At 41.8% G+C, this 19,382-nt stretch overlaps 1 protein-coding gene across 1 annotated transcript in view; it reads right to left on the bottom strand.

Annotated features, from left to right (window-relative positions):
* Positions 1 to 16,036: 16,036 nt before the first annotated feature.
* Positions 16,037 to 19,382, bottom strand: part of PDLIM5 (PDZ and LIM domain 5) — a 122,830-nt gene continuing 119,484 nt past the window's right edge. Inside the window, exons 19-20 of the mRNA XM_067297536.1 lie at positions 17,185 to 17,300; positions 16,037 to 16,575 (exon numbers count right to left, since the gene is read on the bottom strand). Of these exons, the coding sequence (XP_067153637.1) occupies positions 16,486 to 16,575; positions 17,185 to 17,300 (206 nt within the window). The 3' untranslated portion in view covers positions 16,037 to 16,485. The remainder of the gene's footprint in view (positions 16,576 to 17,184; positions 17,301 to 19,382) is intronic.

The raw sequence follows: 19,382 nt of genomic DNA, 5'->3' as shown, positions 1-19,382 counted from the left end.
CTCCCTTCTTGAATAACTGACGGCATTTTCTAAATAAAGAACTTTTCTCCGTTAATCGGTTTGGTTTCAGAAAGACTCCCACCAAATCCATTTGACTTTCCATTCTCAATGGGGGCAGGGGGGGAAAAAGTCACCTCTGTCCTTGGATCAACCCGGGATGTTTGCAGGCATCTCGCTGATGGGCACATTTGTCTTTCACATGCAAATGCAATCGCTTTGTGTTGGCTAAGGAGCATCTCCCGGGAGACGCAACAAGTGTTCAAACGCTTACGGACAGATCTCATTCTTCTGCCAAATCCTTGCCCCCTGCATTTTATAGCCTGACAGCTTCTGTCTGTGCGGAGGAAGTAAGTGGAGTGCCTTAAAGACGAGGGTACAGTTAGAAACAGCGACAAGAACCCAAACACATTCACATCTGCTGCAAGTACAGAGAGTTAAAATGATATTTCTGAGAACTCCTTATTACTATGTATTCCAAGAAAACTCCCCAAATAGTACCTGTTGCGAACGAAGGACATACCAGGCTGTAAGCCACAGATGCGCCAACCTTGTCTGCCTTTTGGGCAAGGTGTCTTTCACCTAGTTGGGCCGGCCAGAGTCGGGGATGCAGCCGAGCACCTGAGAACAGGGTTGAAATGTTAATTAAATGGTGGTTGTCGCCACTTTTAGCTACTTTCACAGTTCCTAACTCTCAGCTAGGTGTGGGAACGTATCAGAAATACAACAAGATTTAGGTTTCAGCCTTCACTGCCTAGGGAAGCTGTGATATGGTGGTTGTATATTCAAAATTTAAGTGACTGGACACGTTCATCTTCCCCACAGACATCCTCGGCAGGCCAGGACTGAGGGCGAACAGATCTAAACTAATGAGCAATGCAGTAGGCATTTCAGCTGCTTCCCAGGAAATATCTTCCGAGCTTGAGTTTTAGCTTTACCAGCATTTGACTAATCATATCAAAGTCCTCACCTACACTTTGGTTCCTATTTTTATTTCCCCCACAATATTAGCTTCAGATATCACTGTTGTGTTTATTTTTTAATTAAAGACTTTGACATTTAGAAGCAATTTTATATTTCCTACTCTGGCAGTATTCAAAGGAGGACTACGCAGATGGACAAATAATCATATCAAGATCTGAGATAACGCTTCCCTTCATCTCAGTCCACTTGGGTAAACTCACACCACATGCCAGCATGAACTATTCTTGTAACAAGGGCTGTAAATCCCTGCTGAAACTTATTTAGGAAGGGTAATTTTGGCTATGCATAAGTGCCATACATTAAATATATTACAGGTGAAATCTGCTGGGAAGGGCTCTGACATTTATAAGTTACACAGACAGACTGTATTACAGAGGTTACAAATTCTGAGAGAATGTAATCAAATGTAATTTTAAATAGCAATTTTATCCTTAGTCTTTTCAAAAAAAAGCAAAACAAAACAAAACAAAACCCTTTCAATTCTATGGTGCTTGTTTTTTAAAAAAGTCTACAGCCATTGCAATTAAATAATTTCACTTCAGCACTTCCTACCTATTCCCTGTTCAAATGGACTGTAATGTTATCTCATTACTTAAGAGAAGTTTGCAAAGTTGGGAAAGCATCTGTAACGTGAGCTATGTAATGATCCCAGCATTTACTGTCTCCTCTGCTTTAGCAGAGCGCCACACGCGCCTTCCTCGCGCCTTTCCTGGGGGACGAGAGTGGGGAGCCCGGCAAAACACCAGCGGGAGCAGCCAGGCTCTGTGTGTCTAATGCGGGGGTGGGGGGGGCCTGACCCACCCCAGGGCCCAGGCAGAAATTCAAGTGCGTGCAAAATGCCACAAGGCCAACGTTAACTTGGGTGTACGGGAATTATGAGTCCTGGGAGACTATGTAAGGGGGATCCAAGGAGCTTGTGTGGTTGCTGGCTTTAGTAAGGCGCTGCCAAGGAGTTGGTCCATACATCATATCACCTTGTGAATAAAATAGTTTCCAGTGCACTGTCTGTGCTACGGCCTCGTTTCTTTGCAAATTGCCATGCACTTCTGTGCCCAGTTATATATTTTATTCCACAGCTGGCAAGTTATTCCTGCAGCCTGTGGGATATCTGTTTTGTTAGAGTTATTTGCCACTGAGTAAAATTCCTTTGTAAACCTTTTATTTCTTACTGTGCTCTGGTGTATTGGGGGCATCCGAGACTCACTTGTAAAACTACAGGATACACGTTTCTTGCACACAGTGTAATTCTCACAAGGGGTTTTAAAAGTTATAGCCAAATCTCCCACATGAAGGTGTTCTATCAGCTCTAAGTCCCCACAGGTAAGTGGCTGCTTGGCACTATCTGGGTACGACCAGTTTTGACATTTTGTTGGACGCATTTCCAAGGCATTGCTTTTGGCTCAGCCACAGCGCTACAGAACAGAAACCGCTTCTGTCATGGGTACGCTGGTGACCAAAGCCAAGGGCGCTAGGCAGGAAAGCCCTCTCCAGCGCGGGCGCTGAAAATCTGACACAACACAAGGCGCTGCCCGTTCTCTTTGGGTTTTCTGGTGCTTTAAAATATCCACCAGAAAAATGGTAGCCGTTTGCTCCTGAGAAGGTGCGCTACGACAGCCATATTCCAGTACGCTGAGGTTAATAGGCTATAGGCTTGAGGATGGGGTTGTTACACCACAGAACGCACAGCATTGAGATCAGGATCTGGGAAGTACCAGGATAACACGGTCCCAATGACTGCAGCTGTTTTTACCTGTGCAGAGGTCTAAAATGTTGAATATTAAAGACATCACCGGTCCAGAATTACAGGTTGCTGCTCCTGACTCAGAGGCAGCTGCAAGTTTTAGGAGAAGCTTCATACTGGGACGAGACTCATGTAAGGAACGGCACTGACTCAAGAGCGCTTAAACTTGCTGGGGTGAGAGTAATGACAATGTTGTGAATCCTTTTGATACGAAAAGCCCTCGCTAGGAGATGACAAGTGTGAGGAGTTTAGAAAGTGGACATATTGTCTGGGCCTGCAAGGAAGAGAAGGAGCCTGCTGAATTTCAAAACAAACAAACAAAAAAAAGCGAGGAATATAAACATTGATAAATTTGCCTTACAAATATTATTTTAAAGATGTCTGTGACACTGCTTAAAGTCAAAAACTAATAAAGCACTTATCTTCAGGGGGACTTCTTACATATTTCAGGGGAAGTAGGTGCTTAAGCGCTTTGCTGGATTCCAGGTGCTGACAATTGTGTTCTGAACAAGGGTTCTGCCACCTTCAAGCTCTGCCTTATTCCAGCGGTCTTTTCCCTGTGTCCAGACCCAAAGTCAAATACACATTACAGTACAAATTACTGTAACTGGGCACCTCTGTTCAGAGCCAATGACCAAGAAGGAGAGAAGGATTAGAGGCTGCAGCACCTCTGCATTTTATGTTCATCATCTCTACTGTTCAAAGAGCTCAAGTTTTTCTATTCTTTGCAGACATCTGCACAATATTATCCCTATGACAATCACAATAAAAGCAAGATAATTAAAACCAGAGTGATTGGAACTAATACAAAATAAAAGTTTGCTTAAGATCTCTAGCTAATTTCTCTTGTGAGAAAAGCAAAGCTAGTGCTTCCATCTAAGCCCCGGAAAAAAAAGAAGAAAAGAAAATGCAAAATAAATAACTTACCTCACCTCAAAGCAATCTCCTCTTTGATCTTGTTTTGATCAAACTGCCAGCACCACTTTTCTCCAGGATCATCAGTTCCTTCTCCGTTGCTATGTGCTCTCTTTCATGCATCTCCTTCTTGCCAGCTGTTAAGAGCCTAGTAACGTATTGGGATGATTTTTATTAAATTAACTGGAAAACTCTTTAAGTCCTTATTTAGAATTTCCGTTTGCAAGAAGGGCTGTGTAATTAGCCTCTTCTTCACCTATACAAGCTTTGCTTTAGCTTTTCGTGCCCAGGACTAGTGTGTCATGTCTTAACTTGAATATGAATATCTGTATTGAGCTCACCCAAAATCTCTGATAGAATTCAAACCAATGTCATTGCTGCTCACAAGAGGAGCTTGACAGGCCCTTTTGTTAACATCTTCCACCCCAAAGCAGACTGACTCTCCAAGCCCTTTTTCTCTTGTGCAGCTAACTGCATAGTCTGTGTTATTCCTAGAAGGGAAAAGAGTGAAGAGGCTCAGTGCATCGTTAGCTATGGAGGCCTTCATTTCTGTGATTGCACGCACACAGAGGCCACGTACGTATTGCAGTAGTCAGGCCATATCATTGACCACTGTGCCTGCCTTTTGCCTACTAATGAATCTTCCTTTGGATTTATTTTTACACTCCAAACCTCTCAACAGTTTGAGCTTTGAACCACATCGGAGTATTTCTATAAATGCCGCACGAGCGTGTGTCTTTGCTGTACCAATTATGTTCCATTAAAAGATCATTGGTAAGGTTGAAAAGTCAAGGGCTCCAAAGTTAAGAGGCGGACAGTGCTAATTCAATCGTCTTCTGACACAGCCTTTGATTACGTGACCATATACTCTGGTCTCTGTAGGAACCCAGCCACATTTAATGCAATCCAATACAACAAGGTGACAGCACCTACCAATGGTAGGTAGGCTCCTCACTCCACTCACTGCAAGTTTTGGATGGATTTTGTATGCTGGGATGCAGACAAACAATCCCCAAGAAAGCTGATGAATCACAGGCAGAATTTGTTGCCATTATTTTTTTTTAAGTCATTATTTGTAGATATCAATCTATGTATAATGAGGAAGTGAAAACAGCATCTTACCGTGGGGAGAATTGGGCTCACCAAACATGATTATATTGCCAAGTTCGTCTATGAACAGTCGCTTTCCTTTCACAAGCAGTCGCTGTCCCAGAAGCGTTTCCCTTAGGCAAGTTGTCAGCATAGGAACGGCTGGCTTTACATTAGGTGAAATGTGTCGTTGAAATCTAAGTCAACAGGTTGATTTCTGGCTCAGAGAGCAACCATGGCAACCCACAGCGCAGCAGAGGGTGTAGCAGCCAAAAAACAACCGCCGGAGGAGTCCTCGAGATGCTTACAGCTCCCACACTGCTTCGTAACAACACTGCTTCCTGAACAAATCAGATGAAACGGGTTAGGGATTTTCCACTGTTAACTCTCCCCGTGCTTCGCTCCTCAGGTATCCCCATCCCCGAGCCTCCAGTTGGCTGAAACATAGCCAATACCTAGTGGCCTGCAGCAATTTCAAGCAGCAGTTTGGACGTATAGCAAATAGCCCCACAGCCTCCTAAGACCCAAGGCGAATCTTAGCTGACAGGACATGGTTATTCTGTCTTGCTCCTCCCTTTCCACCCAACAGTAAATATTGCTGTAGCTGGTAGCGCTCAGGAAGAGAAAGACCAGAGCAATCCCAGATGGATGAGAACTGCAAAGCAGTTCAGCACTGCAGCAAAATGACAAAGCAGGGTAGCAGGCTAGAGATTAGCTTTGCAGGTCCTCATGCAATTATTCATCTTCAGATGACAGAGAGGAGGATATGAGATCCATGCAACGGAGTAGCAGTGGATGAAGTACATAATCCACATACCAGAACAAGTTTCACTGTGAGCCATGGCAACTGGTTTCCAGAAACTCATCTGCTCCCTGAGCAGCTGAATCCCACTCACACCGGGCACGTGATGCAGCTCGGATGGGTAGTGCTCCTCCACGCTATGTGTCAAACAGCATGCGGAGAACAGCAGCTCCGGCTTTGCACACAGCAAGAGATTAAAAACTTAAAATTAATGTTTTAAGGCATCAGATGAGTTTTTCCAGTCCATTTCATCCACTGGGTGTTATGGTCCTATGCGGGGACCACAGCAGCTCAGGGTGAATCTTGCACTTGCAGAGGTGTGGAGCTGCTCTGCAAAGGTCTCCACATCAACTTTAGCAGAGGTGGCTGTGCCAGGAGCCAGAAGTTCAGAGGAGCGGAGCACTGGGGGAGCTTGAGGTAACGCTGCTGCCTGCAGACAGCACGGGATGGGATGCTGTAATTTGAAGTGGCAGCCAGCACTGATAACGTTAAAACACGCTCACCTCTGGGTAGCCCAGAATGAGCCGATGACAAAAAAGGATTTGTTTGTACTCCCACGCACATCATGCAGATGAAAGAGCTATTTGACCTCAAAGTAAAAAGCTGGCAAAAAAAAAAAAAAGTGGACAAATTGGTGATGAATATAAACTAGGCTTGAAAGTGGAGAAAGTTCCCTCCTGCAAGGTCTGCATCCCACTGGGAGCATCCAGGCCAAGGAGGGGTGAATCTGCTCCCTCTGGGTTTATCGACATTTCCACTTTTCTTGTGCAATCTCAGCACTCGCCTTCCCTTCAGAGGGTTATTTTCTCTCCCAAAGGCGGAGAAGGGTTTTTTCTCCCTCTGCTCTCACCTCTCCTCCCCGCCACGGCCAATGCTGACAGGGCTGGCCTCACGCTCGCTCCCGCACTCAGCGGGCATGTCGCAGCACGTCCCCAGAGGACTGTCCTCCTGCTATCACCACCACCCACACTGCTGTGCTTCCCCATGGGAATGGCTTTGCTTGCCTTTTCGCCTTTCCCTCCCCAAATCTCCCATGTTTTTCAAAGTAGGCTCTCATGAGTCTCTCACAAGGGGCATCAGAGGGCATCAAACCAGTGCAGCTCCTGTGCCAAAGTTGGACCCGGAGAAATTTTGCTCCCTAAGAGGGTGCCCATTTCCATTCCTCCAGCCAAATAATCCGGGCACACATTGCTTAAATAAACCTATTCCTTTGCTTCCCCAGTCTCTTACTGCTTCAACTTCAGCCCCACAAGCCATCTGCAACCCAGATTTGGAGCATTTCTGGCACGGAGAGGGGCAGCACGCCTTGGGGTGGTAAAAGACAGGGTTGTCCACTCTGCTTTCTCCTCTGGGAGGACTGAGGCCTGTCTAAGGCCTTTTGAAACCTTTCTGATGCCTTCAGCTGCACTTACAGATGGAGGTCTGCTACCTCTCAGTATAGAGCCATACAGATACCCGTTGGCAGCATGTCACGTTTAGATGGCAACTGACCACGTACCCTGAGAAGAGATGAAGGACAGAAGGGCAAACGCTGCTACCGGCACATCAGGCAACCGTCTGAAGAAACCAGTATAGTATGGCAATTCCTGCCTGCTCTATTTTGCAAACTACTACCTGGAACAAGTTGGAGTCTCCTCTCAATATGATCCCTGAAAAACAAATCATTTATTACTACCTTGACTCATACACATATTGATAGAGTAGGTTCACACCTGCACTCAACAGTGATTAGTCCCAAACTTAAATTAACTCAAAATCTAACCTGTACTTAAACAGGATGGCAAGCCTAGATTCTGCCCATGGGAAGAGGATGAGAAGAGGTGCAGCAGTGTCACCAGCCATCCCTTGCAGGAACAGACTCCCGTGCGTTTTGGGAGGTTGGTTTGCCCTCCAGTGCAAGAAAAAACATTTCTCCAGGGAGAGCAGCAGGGGCCTGTTTGGCTCCAATGCTTAGCTGGTGCTGAGAGAGGGAGGGAGCTGTGATAAAAATGCATGCCTTTCCATCAGCCTGCACACGTGGGGGAATCCACAGCTGCTGTACATTACTTGTCATTCAACTGTTTGCACCTTTTACACCTTTTGTGTGTACAGGGCTACGGCCCTTCAGAAGCCAACACCAAGCTCCAGCTCGCACCAAAAGGCACAAAAGCTGAAGAGTAGTCTGGCCTTCTCCAAAGGAGATTCAGTCTGCGGTCAGTGCTGGGTTAGCAGTTAGCACTGGCCCATGTGCACTCATTGTTCTTCTGGGAAGAAAAAATAATTCTGGAATAATTCTGGTTAAGATCCAAGTCACTGCAAAAACCTTTAGGTGTTTTTTTCTTTTTTAAACAAAGTTAATTGAATCCAGCCTATAGGCTTTTAAGCCACACATCCTTTCTCAGTATATCAACTCATTACAATTCACAACACTATAAAAATATAAAAGCTGATTCTTTATAAGGCTACACTATGCATCAATATATATTTGACAATATAGATCATATCCTGTAAAGAAACATGTTAATAGCTTGAGTGCAGGAATCAGCTGTGATTACTAATGGTGGCTTTGGGCTCCTAGCACAAACTACCAGTGCCTATAATTTCCAGGGACAAGAAACTATACGCATTAACTTAATCTTAGTCTTTTATATGAAACAATATTCCAACAAGTTACATAAATTACTTGCATTAATTAACATGTAGATAGTATAATATCACCTGCAGAATACCTTAAACAGCAACATTACCTGCACGTCTCTCTCCGAAAAGTGGTGCTGCAACTACCGCGTGTTGCATCACGTTCCAAATGATGACCCTCGGTTCCATGGTGGTACCATAAGGTTGTCCGGTGAGTGATCTAATATCTCCCCAGGATACCATAGTCCACGAACGCTAATTGTCATTGAGCAGAGAAATACAAGATAGCTCATTCTCCCACTACAATCACATAATAGTCCAGAAAATTAAGATGGTATTATGAAACATATGACAAAATTTTCAGAGACTTCATAATGGACAAACTTTAAGAGAGTATATTACCCATTTTTGGGGAGTATCATAGATTTCATCAAGTCACAGAGCACCCTCAGAAACTGATCCACAGCAAGACATCACATAGATCCATTTGGAAAAAATGAAGAAGGAAATCATCAAAAAATAACATCTCTCCAAATTTTGCAGAGGGAGCTTTTTAGCCAACAAAGAGGTTCATTCAATTAAAAGTGATTAAGCAAAAAACAAACAGTCAATCTGCTACAGATCTGGGAAAATACAGAAACAGAAAAGGAAGAATATGTGAGATTTAAAGACAGATGGCAGCCTTATTGTAGTAATTGTTTTATTTCCAATAATATACATGGAATTATCTTACAGAAAGTCCAACCTATTTGTTTCCCCAGCTACCACTGGTCAGAATTTTCCAGTAGCTCTCTGCTGATCATCAGCAGTTATTACACAGGAGGAAAAAAATCACTTACCAGTTTAACCACACTTGGATTGTTTAAAGCAAATTATGACAGGTCCAAGATTAGAACGCAGGTACTGCAAACACCAACGTGCTCTATTTTATACCCTAGCTTGTCACAAACAGTGACAGGCACAAGCCGAGAACATACAAAGATGAGCAGGCCCTCCAGTTAAAAAAAAAAAACAAAAAAAGACCAATCCTAAACAATCTGATTTATTCTTTGCAGGCAGCAGGAAAGGGTACTGCTTTGAGTTTCATGGTCAACAGTATTTCAGTAATGGAAGTGAATTTGTAATAATGTACGCTAAAGCAATTTTTAAGAGATCTGAATAATTCTCCATTTACCCTTAAAGGATGCTTTGGAGGGTTTACGTGACTGGGAGAAGTGCCGCCAGCACAACGCAAATGGCAAGCAGTGCTGAAGACCGCTGAGGTGGGTAAAAATAGCACAGGGTAGAACAACTTTGTGAGCAGCAAAACACCAAAAGTTCATCTTTTGTGCAGAACCAAATTATTTATGAATTTATCATCCTTTTTATTTTCAGAGAATATTAATTCAAGTATTTAATAAGTACCCAAAATTGCATGTGGAAGTACATAACAATTCGATTAAACTTTGTTGAACCAGCAAGGAGCTACAGTAGGCAGATTAATATCATGGAGAGGTTTTCTCTTTCCCTAACTGCTCTGTTATTTTACGGTTTGTCTAGAGACTGCAAAGCTAAGATTTGGGAGATGAAATACACTGTTATAAAGCAGTATGGTTTCTTTTAATGATGTCAGAAGGACCTGTCTCTGGGGATCATGGTACTCCACTGTTTTGTCATCTATCAGACTACAGCATTCCTTTAAGTAGATTTATGAGGCTAATGTAAATCCTGTTAAAACCAATGGGCCAGATCCTCAGTTTAATTCTGATCCTAGCGAATGGGCAAACACAAGTATAAAATTAGTGTAGCTTTGATACCGGTTATTTTTAATCTAGGGGGAACAGGCTGAAATCAGTGAGGCTGTAGCTGCTTAGGTCATCGATGAATTTGACCCTATGCATATATTTATGTGCTTTCCTGTTGCTTGATGGGTTTCAAGGGAAGGCAAGAGTTTATGTGGGATGTAATAGCCACTTTGGTCCGATGGCTGCAGTTATTTCTCCAGCGGAAACTTCTGGGTGGGAAAACATGACACTTTGGAAAGTTTGCCAAAGGTTAGCGCAAGTTTATATTTACCAAAGGAACGTTTGACATTTCATTGATGCATCGCAAAGAGAAATGAAGGACACACCGGATGGGATTATCTTGCACTGAAACACTTTAAAGCAAACAACGGTGCTGCCCAGTTGCAAGGAAAAGCAAAGTCGAGGCAGGAGCACCGAAAAGGAAATCGCTGTGATTCCATGGAAAGTGTGAGCACCGCTGCGAACACAATGACACAATCCTCAGCTTCACGGTATGGGAGAAACCTTTTAAAAAGCAAGCTGACTATTTTTAAAGAGTTCAAGGTATTTCCAGTGCAAGTACAAAAGTGTTTTATTACAACTTGCACTCCTTACCATCTTAAATATTTTGAAAAAGATCTTATGGAAAATATTTTCCCAAATCAGCTATCTCTAAGTTTTAGAATGGTGATTTTAAATTTCTTCAGAGACATTTTTGCCTGCACTCTATCTTATTACAGCAAGCCTTTCCGAAGCACTTCTAACATATTCTTTCATGTGACCATTAACAACAGACAGTGGTTTCCTATCCCCAAACTGCCATACCCGTGCTAGATTTGGGCTCACCACAGATGTGAAAACTCTGCCTTATTTGTCGGTCATCAGTACAAGTTTCCTATCTATGTCAACTTCAACTTTCAGGGCACGTTCTAAAGAAAGAGACCTTTAAGAGTAGTAATAATGAGCAATATAAAAGCTCATTATAAGTCCAATTCATAAAATTACAGGCTATAGTGTGCGCTATGCACAAATAAAACTGAAAGCCAAGTTTGAGAACACCAAACGAGAGATTATAAATTAGCTGTTGTTTTTCTGTCTGGGAAAAGCAATTCTTTAATGAGTTTAGAAACACAGCTAAATATTTTCTTTTATAAATTCAAGAAGAAGCCATTCCACTCTTGAGCCTTCTGCTGGGCAGCTCTTTCTCCTCTCTCTTTTCCTCTTTTAAATTTTAAATACTGCATAGGAACCATTTGCTTGTGAGGTTCCCATAGTTAGGACCAAACCCTTCTCAGAGGAATTTTGGCACCTTATTAATTAGTTGGTTATGAGAAGGAGCTGCACTCTTTCAGTGACTCCTATTTTGCCATCAGTAAAGTGTGATCCCATAATAAATTTCCATCAAGCAAACTATTTCTGGTAATTCCCCCTAATTAACAAGACTGCTAATAATAAATTAGGACCTACGTGTTTCTGATATAACCAAGATCTTGTCTGAGCACAAGATATTAACCAATGTCCTGAGAAAGTAAAACTCGAACCTAAATTAAGCCTTTGCTGGTAAAAGGATTTATATGCAATTTTGTGAGAAACTCTTTGAAGATCTCATACAGGGCATTCTGACCAGCAAACATTTTGAGTGACAGAGAGATTTGTTCTGGGTTGAGCAGTGAAAGTGGATTTATTGTGAAAACACACTGTTGAGCTTTAAGCCTATAAATCTTACACGGGATTACAGTGTCTTAATGAATGAATGACAGATCTCTTATTTTCGTCGGTGCATTTTAATGTTACATGACGTTGTGATTGATAGAAACCAAACCTTTGCCATTAAAATGTCAAACATAGACTTGATGCCTTTAAAAGTTTGGCTTCTGGAGTTTAATATACTGTTTGCAAATAGACTTGCATTTGTTTCATTCATAGGCTAAACACTGAAGGGGAGGCAAATTTTCTGCAAAGTTGCCTCTAGATTTTATAGAGCTATGTGCAGTGTTTTCCTTTGCTTGCTTGTATAAACAAAGGTAGAAAACAGCAGTGCATTTGCCTAGTTAAGAGATATTCGGCTAAGGAGGATCTTATGAGGCTGCTGTTATCATGAAGTACTTGACCACGTTACAGTATCCCTCGGTGAAAGTAGAGGATGCCTTGTGCCAAAACTAAATACAGTATCGGATAATGCTTGCCAGAGCAGGTAGCATTTCCTTCACCAGTCTCAGCCTAGGGGAAATATTGAACACTTCTAAATAAACAATGCAAAGTATTCTAGTTGGGCACCAGAATGAAATAAAGATATCAGATAGTAATTGGCCAATACTAAGTTTTACATTGTTACGTATTCTACAATGCTTAATACCATATTTCCATTTCTCATTCCATCTTAAGGGAAGACGCAGAATCAGAGACTCACTGAGGTTGGAAGGCGCCTCTGGAGATTGCTGAGTCCAACGCGCTGCTCAGGCAGGGTCACCTGCAGCAGGTTGCCCAGGGCCGTGTCCAGCAGGGTTTTGAACGTCTTCAAGGACGGAGACTCCACAACCTCTGTTCCGGTGTTTGACTGCCCTCACAGTTTAAAAGAAAGTTTTTTTTCATTTTCCTGTATTTCAATTTGTGCCCATTGCCTCTTGTGTTTTCACTACATACCACTTCTTTCCCCCAATGTATTTATACACATTGATGAGGTCCCCCTGAGCTGTCTCTTCTTGAGGCTGAACAGTCCCAGCTCTCTCAGCCTCTCCTCCTAGGCGAGATGCTCCACTCCCTTAATCATCTTTGTGGCCCGTTTGCTGGACTCACTCCAGTATGTCCGTGTCCCCTTTGTACTGGAGAGTCCAGGACTGGACCTAGCCCTCCAGATGGGTCTCACCAGTGCTGAGCCGAGGGGAAGGATCACCTCCCTCGCCCAGCTGGTGACGCTGTGCCTCAATGCAGCCCAGGAGGCTGCTGGACGATGGGGCATGGTCAACCTGGCATCCACCAGGACCCCCAGGTCTTTTTCTGCAAAACAAACCTCCATTCAACAAAAAAAATCCTGAAGATCAAGCAACACAAATGATGTTTACTCATGTGTACAATCACTATATTCTTTCACTGACTAGGATTCAGAAAAAAAAAAAAAAACAACCAAACCACTGCAGAGCAACTGAGAACAGAAAGTGTGGCTTTTTTTATTTATTAAATTTGCAAATGTGAACAGGCAAAACTTGAAACCAAAGACTTTTGAAAACAAGCAAGCAAATTATCAATAACAGCTGATTGTTTCAGAGTAAAACAAAATGAAAAACATGGATATTCAAACCACTAATCTGTGAACCGACGCAGTTCCCTTTCCTTCTTATTCTTGTTCGCAAAGCCATTCAAGACTGGAAGATGTGAGTAGCTCCGTAAAAAAACAGGTACACAACTAAACAGAACGACACATACTGAACTACTACTCAATTTTTGCTCTTAAGTTTATTGCATTGTTATATTAAGCATTTGTTATATTTACACATAATTCTGAATTATTTAGTTACAATATACTGAAACTGTCATCATGATTCAATTATTCACTTATAAAGACCTTCTACCTGCAAACAGAGTTAAACCCAATTATCTTACAGGCAGTTTTGGATGAAAAAGTAATTACTGACTCAAAATGCATGCAAAAAACTACAGTAGTAATGTTACTGATATGTCTCTCCATTTTTGAAAGAAGGGACTGAGCCCCAGACTTTCTAGCATTCCCTCAAAACAAGAGCATGATAGATCTGTCACAGGAAAAATAGTTGGGAATCTTATGAAAACCCCAAATGATAATGGAACGGTGCTGATTTTTGCTATGTCAAGTCTGCAGTCAAATATACGTATATGTATATGTGCATATATACACGTCTCAATATACACACATGTATATGTATTTGTGTATACAGAAGATATGTATATATAAAAACACACACATACACCCCCCTCCCCCAAAAGATTCCAGAGGTAAATATGAAAGGCTTACAAATAAAACAAAATACAAAGATACCAGCATGAAACAGTCCTAATGAGAAAAAAGAAATAAATATTTGGTGAGCTATATGGCATTATTATAAAGTGCTCTACTAAAATCTCACTGATTAAAATAATGATAAACATTATGTTCCTTTTCATTTTAGTTCATTTTTAGAATTTGGTAGAGCCATTAAATACTCATTATGTATCAGTGATTCCTTTTTTAATTTCAAACTAGTAGACAAAGCAGAAATTACAAGGCAAAGCAGCTACATGAAGCAGTACTATTGGAGCCTTTCAGGCTTTTGTCCTCAAATTCACTAACAATTGCAAAACTTGAAATTCTAGAGAATATAGATTAATAAGTGTAATTCCAATAAAGGTTAAGATTACAAAATTTCAATTTAATTTTAAGGACACAGGCAAATGTTGTGCCCATTGAAGAGTTTCCATCCTACTTTAAAATAGCAAGGTTTGCATTACAGAAATTACCGAACACTTTATCCTGTGCATTCCCCTCCTCTTTCCTCATGCAGGTGCAACGTAGCTCCACTGAAACCTAGTATTTGCGTCTCATTTCTCCACATTCTACTAATTGCAAAAGCAACCTGACTCATGTCGCCGTATATTGCCCAGTCTGCCTCTGTCCTGCTGATTTTCAGCCAAACCCACATCTAAAAGGGTGTGTAAACATTTTTCAACACCTTTACACTATTTCTTCCCTACTACCAGAAGTTGAGAGAGAAAGGTGGTAGTATTGAAGAAAAACAACTTAAAAAACAATTTCAGGAAATAAACTGAGACAGCCCATTACGTCGATCTGCCTCACTAAACGAATATGAACGGCAAATATCTTTTCATCTTTCAGTACAGCAGTTTTGTTTTTTTCTGTTACAACTTTTTTGTTACAACTGCTTTACCGACCCCCAGCAAACAAATAAATGGATATGCCAATTCTTTGCAATTTTCCCAGTGATTCGATGGATAAACATCTTCCCTTCGTATTAGTAAATAATCTCTTTAGCATCAGTAAAAAACGCCAGTAAATGGTCACTTTTCACGTCTACTGGAAAGAGCACTGAAGACTAACAGTCCAGCTCTGACATCCCAGCTGAACTAAATAGCGCGGAAGTTCAGTTGCCATCAGGGATCTAATCTGGCACCGAGCAGCTCTCCCCTCTCTTGTACAACCCCACGGAGAGAAATTCGCCCCTGTGCAGAGGGCCATCACCTCTCCCTATACACCTACAGTCGCGACATACCACATAAGCCCTAATTTGAAGGTAAGTGGGACTCAGCTGGTGCACAGGTCTTGTGCTGACTCTCCGGATGGAGGCGAAATTCAGATCAAGCCGCAGAACTGGCAAAGTCTCCTGGGTTGCAAGAAACGCATAATGACAGCATTGTCCCTGTTCCCTCGCAAGAACTGAGAGATACTGAACTGCCTAGCTCAATATTATATTATTCAACAATATATTCCTTACATCTGGAGGAAAAGAGAGAAAAACTAAACTAATAAAAATCATAACAGCTGAGCAAGAAAATAAGTTTTTAGCACACTACCTGGCGAACCACCAATATACATATTCATCAGCTACATCATAAAGAACGTACTGAGAGAAAAACAATGTCCTCAGTTGCACTTGAGAAGTTTCCCTCATTAGACATCAAAGCCTCACATTCCGGGTATAAAACACTGTTACATGCAGAATCAGTGCAACTTCCCCTTTCTAAGGCACTTATAACTATCTAAAACCTGAACCGTGAACATAAGCGTATGAGCCCCCACTTCCCTACATTTAAGATCTGATCTGACATTTTCTTCCTGTCAAACACACTTTCACTAGCACTTTTTTGGCTACTAGTCTGGTAGTATACGCTACGATTTAAAGAAGTGTGTCCCGTCTATGTTTTCTTCCAAGTGGCATCTTTTAAATTATTCTAGTTCACTTGAGTAGCCACTCCTCCACTGAAAAGCTTTATAAAAAATCTCAGTCCTTCGCAGTCCCCTCAGAGATGCAACTGCCAAAGGCACAGGTACGTATAATTGTGCAGGAGGCTTGATGAATGTGAGCAACAGATGAAAACGTCAGTCACTGAACTCTATCCCAGCTAATCTTATCTCTGCTTTGAGCTCCTCTTCTCATGGAGTTAGCTTCAATACTTCCAGATGCACTTTAAAAAAACATCAGCACAATAAAGTGATCTGGATAGCTGAAACCAACCCCTTCTTTTCTGTCGAACAGCTGCAAAACCAAGATTTCTAATATCAGGTTTGTATTTTTATAAAAGTTTCCCTTCTAATATTGAAGCAGATATGAATGTGGTCATAAAATCAGGAAACCAATACAGTAATGTGCCAGGTAGAGAGGTAAAGGCACTCTAATAGTTCGGCTTGGGTGTGTGGATCTTTTTGTGAAGCAAAACCCTAACTGATAAACACTCCAAAGATCAGTGTACAAAACCCCTAAAGCTTCCACATTTCTCTTGCATTTTTAGAAAAAAAATGTATATAAATACTTTTAACCAATTATTGAGCATGAACATTTTAACCTTTCTTTCCACTCAGTACATTTGCTAAACAAGATGAGCTCCCAGCATCAGATGTTGACAGAGTGAGCATGTTTCTTGCACAGTGGCTTGTCCTTCTTGGAGAAGAAAGTCTGACCCTCCAAACTGTCAGAACACACCTGAAATGGGATTAAAAAGAAAACATTAACCAGTTCAGATGCATTACATTATACATTATTCAGAATGCCAAATCATGGCATTGTACTATGTACAAATATATTCAGAGAGCAAGAATTATCATCCTTTTCTCAGGGGTATTCTTTGGGATAAAACAAATGGTTGATGTAAGCAAAATCTTCTCCTTTTTATGTCAATAGGTTCTAACCTGGGAGCAGAGTTAGGTCAGAATTTGAAAAAATATCCCATCATTAGGGTTGGGTTTTTTTCTTGGTCATAGATATGAGCTGATGATAGCTTGGCTACAGTGTCTTTGTGTCAAAAGCACTCCTGCTGTTTTAGAAATGTTCCTTTATGGACTTAAACGCTTGCTCTGAGGAAGTAAACGCCAAGGGTTAAACGCTGGGACACATGGCTGCGATCCAGGCCAAAGGACCTGGACTGGTGCCAAAAGCTCACAATAGCAACGCACCGCACAAAGAACTGTGAAAGTGCTTTTTGTTTGGCTTATGAGGACTGAAAGACAGTTTTGCTGTTACTCCCATATCGGTCAGGTTAGCACAAGCACTGCTACCACGGATTCGTTTAAAACGCCGAATAGCTTTACTTACTGAGCATACAAAGCAAGTGTCATGCCAAGTGTGGCCCAGGGCTTCAAGAAACCGGTCTCCAGCTTCAATGGGGAATTCACAGCCGTGGCACATGGTACCGAAGAGGGCATAGTAATCTGTACCAAACAAGCAGATTTCAAGTGTGAAGCACAAATAGAAAAGAATGACTGTCCCTTTGAAACCTTTGTGCTTTTCCTTAAACAGCACTGGGTTTGCACTTGTCCTGTCAAGCTTTATAATACCTGGAACAAACGCGCAGACATTGGGTACACTGAATAAACAGTGCCCAGACTGCAAGACTTGGCTGTCCCCCTCTTCTCACTAATTCGTTCTCTTCCCCTTCCTTATCCTTTCCACTGAACGCTGCTTCCATCTTCTCGGTGTTTCATTTCCTTGAGATCAGTAGCGCGCTCGGGGGATACCCACTCCTCGCCGAGCCCCACCGTGGGCTCAGTGTGCTGCTTTCCTTCCCTTCAGCCCCTGTCCTGAGAGCACGCTGGTTGCACGCTGGCTGTTTGCATGACAAACTTCCTCACCGAGTGAAAAAGTCTTGCCTGCAGTCTGGCACAATGGCATTTGCCCCAGACTCTAATATACAAAATCACAAAATCATCTGGTTTCCATCCTAAACCGAGTCTAGTAATTTGTATCGAGTCAGAATTGCTTCCAATCAAGTTTTCTGTTCATTGGAGTTTGTTACACGGATTTTGCTTAAAACGAACTGAGGTGTTAGCCCTGGGTATCTACTGCACTTAACAAAAAGTATCAGTAGGGTGTCAGGATGGTCGTTAGTGATTGGTATCACTAACAGGTATTCACGTCATTCCCCTTCAGGCACTGATTTACTTGGGATCAGCCCATCACCATGCCAAACTGTCAGGTAACACGACATCTTCATAAGATGTGTTACAGACAAAGTGACAACCATAACAAAGCTTGGGACTTCATCCTTTATAGTAACACACCGACATGGAAATTAGATGTTGAGGTCTGTTTTCAAGAAGCCTTATAAGGAGCAGCAGCAGAGCACAAGTAGATTTTGTTCCTCTACTAGATTATATGGACTTGCTGAAGCGCTAATGCTTACTGCAGCACAGCCAACAGAGGCTTATCACATGTGCCAAGCACAAGGGAAGAGTCCTGTTTCGGTTTAGCAAAATAGTGTTTTATATGATGACCTCCAAGAGCATCATCATAGGAGGCACCTAAGCAGGCCTAAGAACACTCTGAGAAGCAAAGCCCTTGATGGCCAGCAGTGGCAAGAATCGCCTTCATCAATCGCTTTCATTAAACCATGCTACTGGCACAAATTTGCAAGTATTTAAGCAGAAGAAAAGTGGTAAAAAATGTCAAACAGTAAAGCATCTATGCCCAAAACCCTGGAAGAGCATGGTCGCATGATCACACTGTTTCAACTCTTTGCATCCATGTTATTTTACACAGAATCTTTTACAGCTATTTTCCTGGTGTCAGCAGTTGAAACCATTTTTAACTTGGCCTCTAGTAGGTGTTGATAAGTTTATTGGCTTTTCTTCTGAAGAAAGAGCAATAGATAAGGCAGAATAAAGGTCATCAGCTTTCTTTTCCTTTCACGTGCTTGAACTGTGATACCACAAAAGCCAACCAACACAGACTTCTCATAAAGTAATAAATTATTGCTTCCTGCACCCAGCATTTTCAAAACTAAGTTACTAGTTCTGCACTGAGATGTTCAAAGTTGTAGATATCTGCAGATCCGATTTAACTTCAGCATCTACATCTGAAAATGGGACATTTTGCAGATCAAGCTCCCTAATGCTAATAACTGAAACTGTTATAATTTCTAATACAGATTTAAAATTAGAACCCTTCTTTGCACTAGGAAGAAGGAAAGTTGGCAATGACATTTACTCCTTAGTTCTTTAAAATTAATCATAGGCTCTTAACTCCAGCTGGATTGAAAGTCTTTGAAGAATGAATACATCTCAAATTAACATCTAGTTAGAGAGTCAGAGCCATCACAACATATCATGGCCAATAACACTTCACAGAACGTGCCTACATTAACTTGTGCTAGCAACTTTCTATCTCAGAAATAAACGTTGTGAAAAGTGTAATATTCTTGACATGTTGTCACAGGATTTCCTGCTTGAGGTACAGAAAAGTGCACATTCTGCATGGAAGCCTGGTAACAGTAGCACAAATCAATGCACTGTGCA

The sequence above is a fragment of the Apteryx mantelli genome, chromosome 5 (assembly GCF_036417845.1).
Source record: "Apteryx mantelli isolate bAptMan1 chromosome 5, bAptMan1.hap1, whole genome shotgun sequence".
Classification (NCBI taxonomy): domain Eukaryota; kingdom Metazoa; phylum Chordata; class Aves; order Apterygiformes; family Apterygidae; genus Apteryx; species Apteryx mantelli.
The sequence above is the reverse complement of the archived record's forward strand: the minus strand, read 5'-3'. Positions and strand labels throughout refer to the sequence as shown.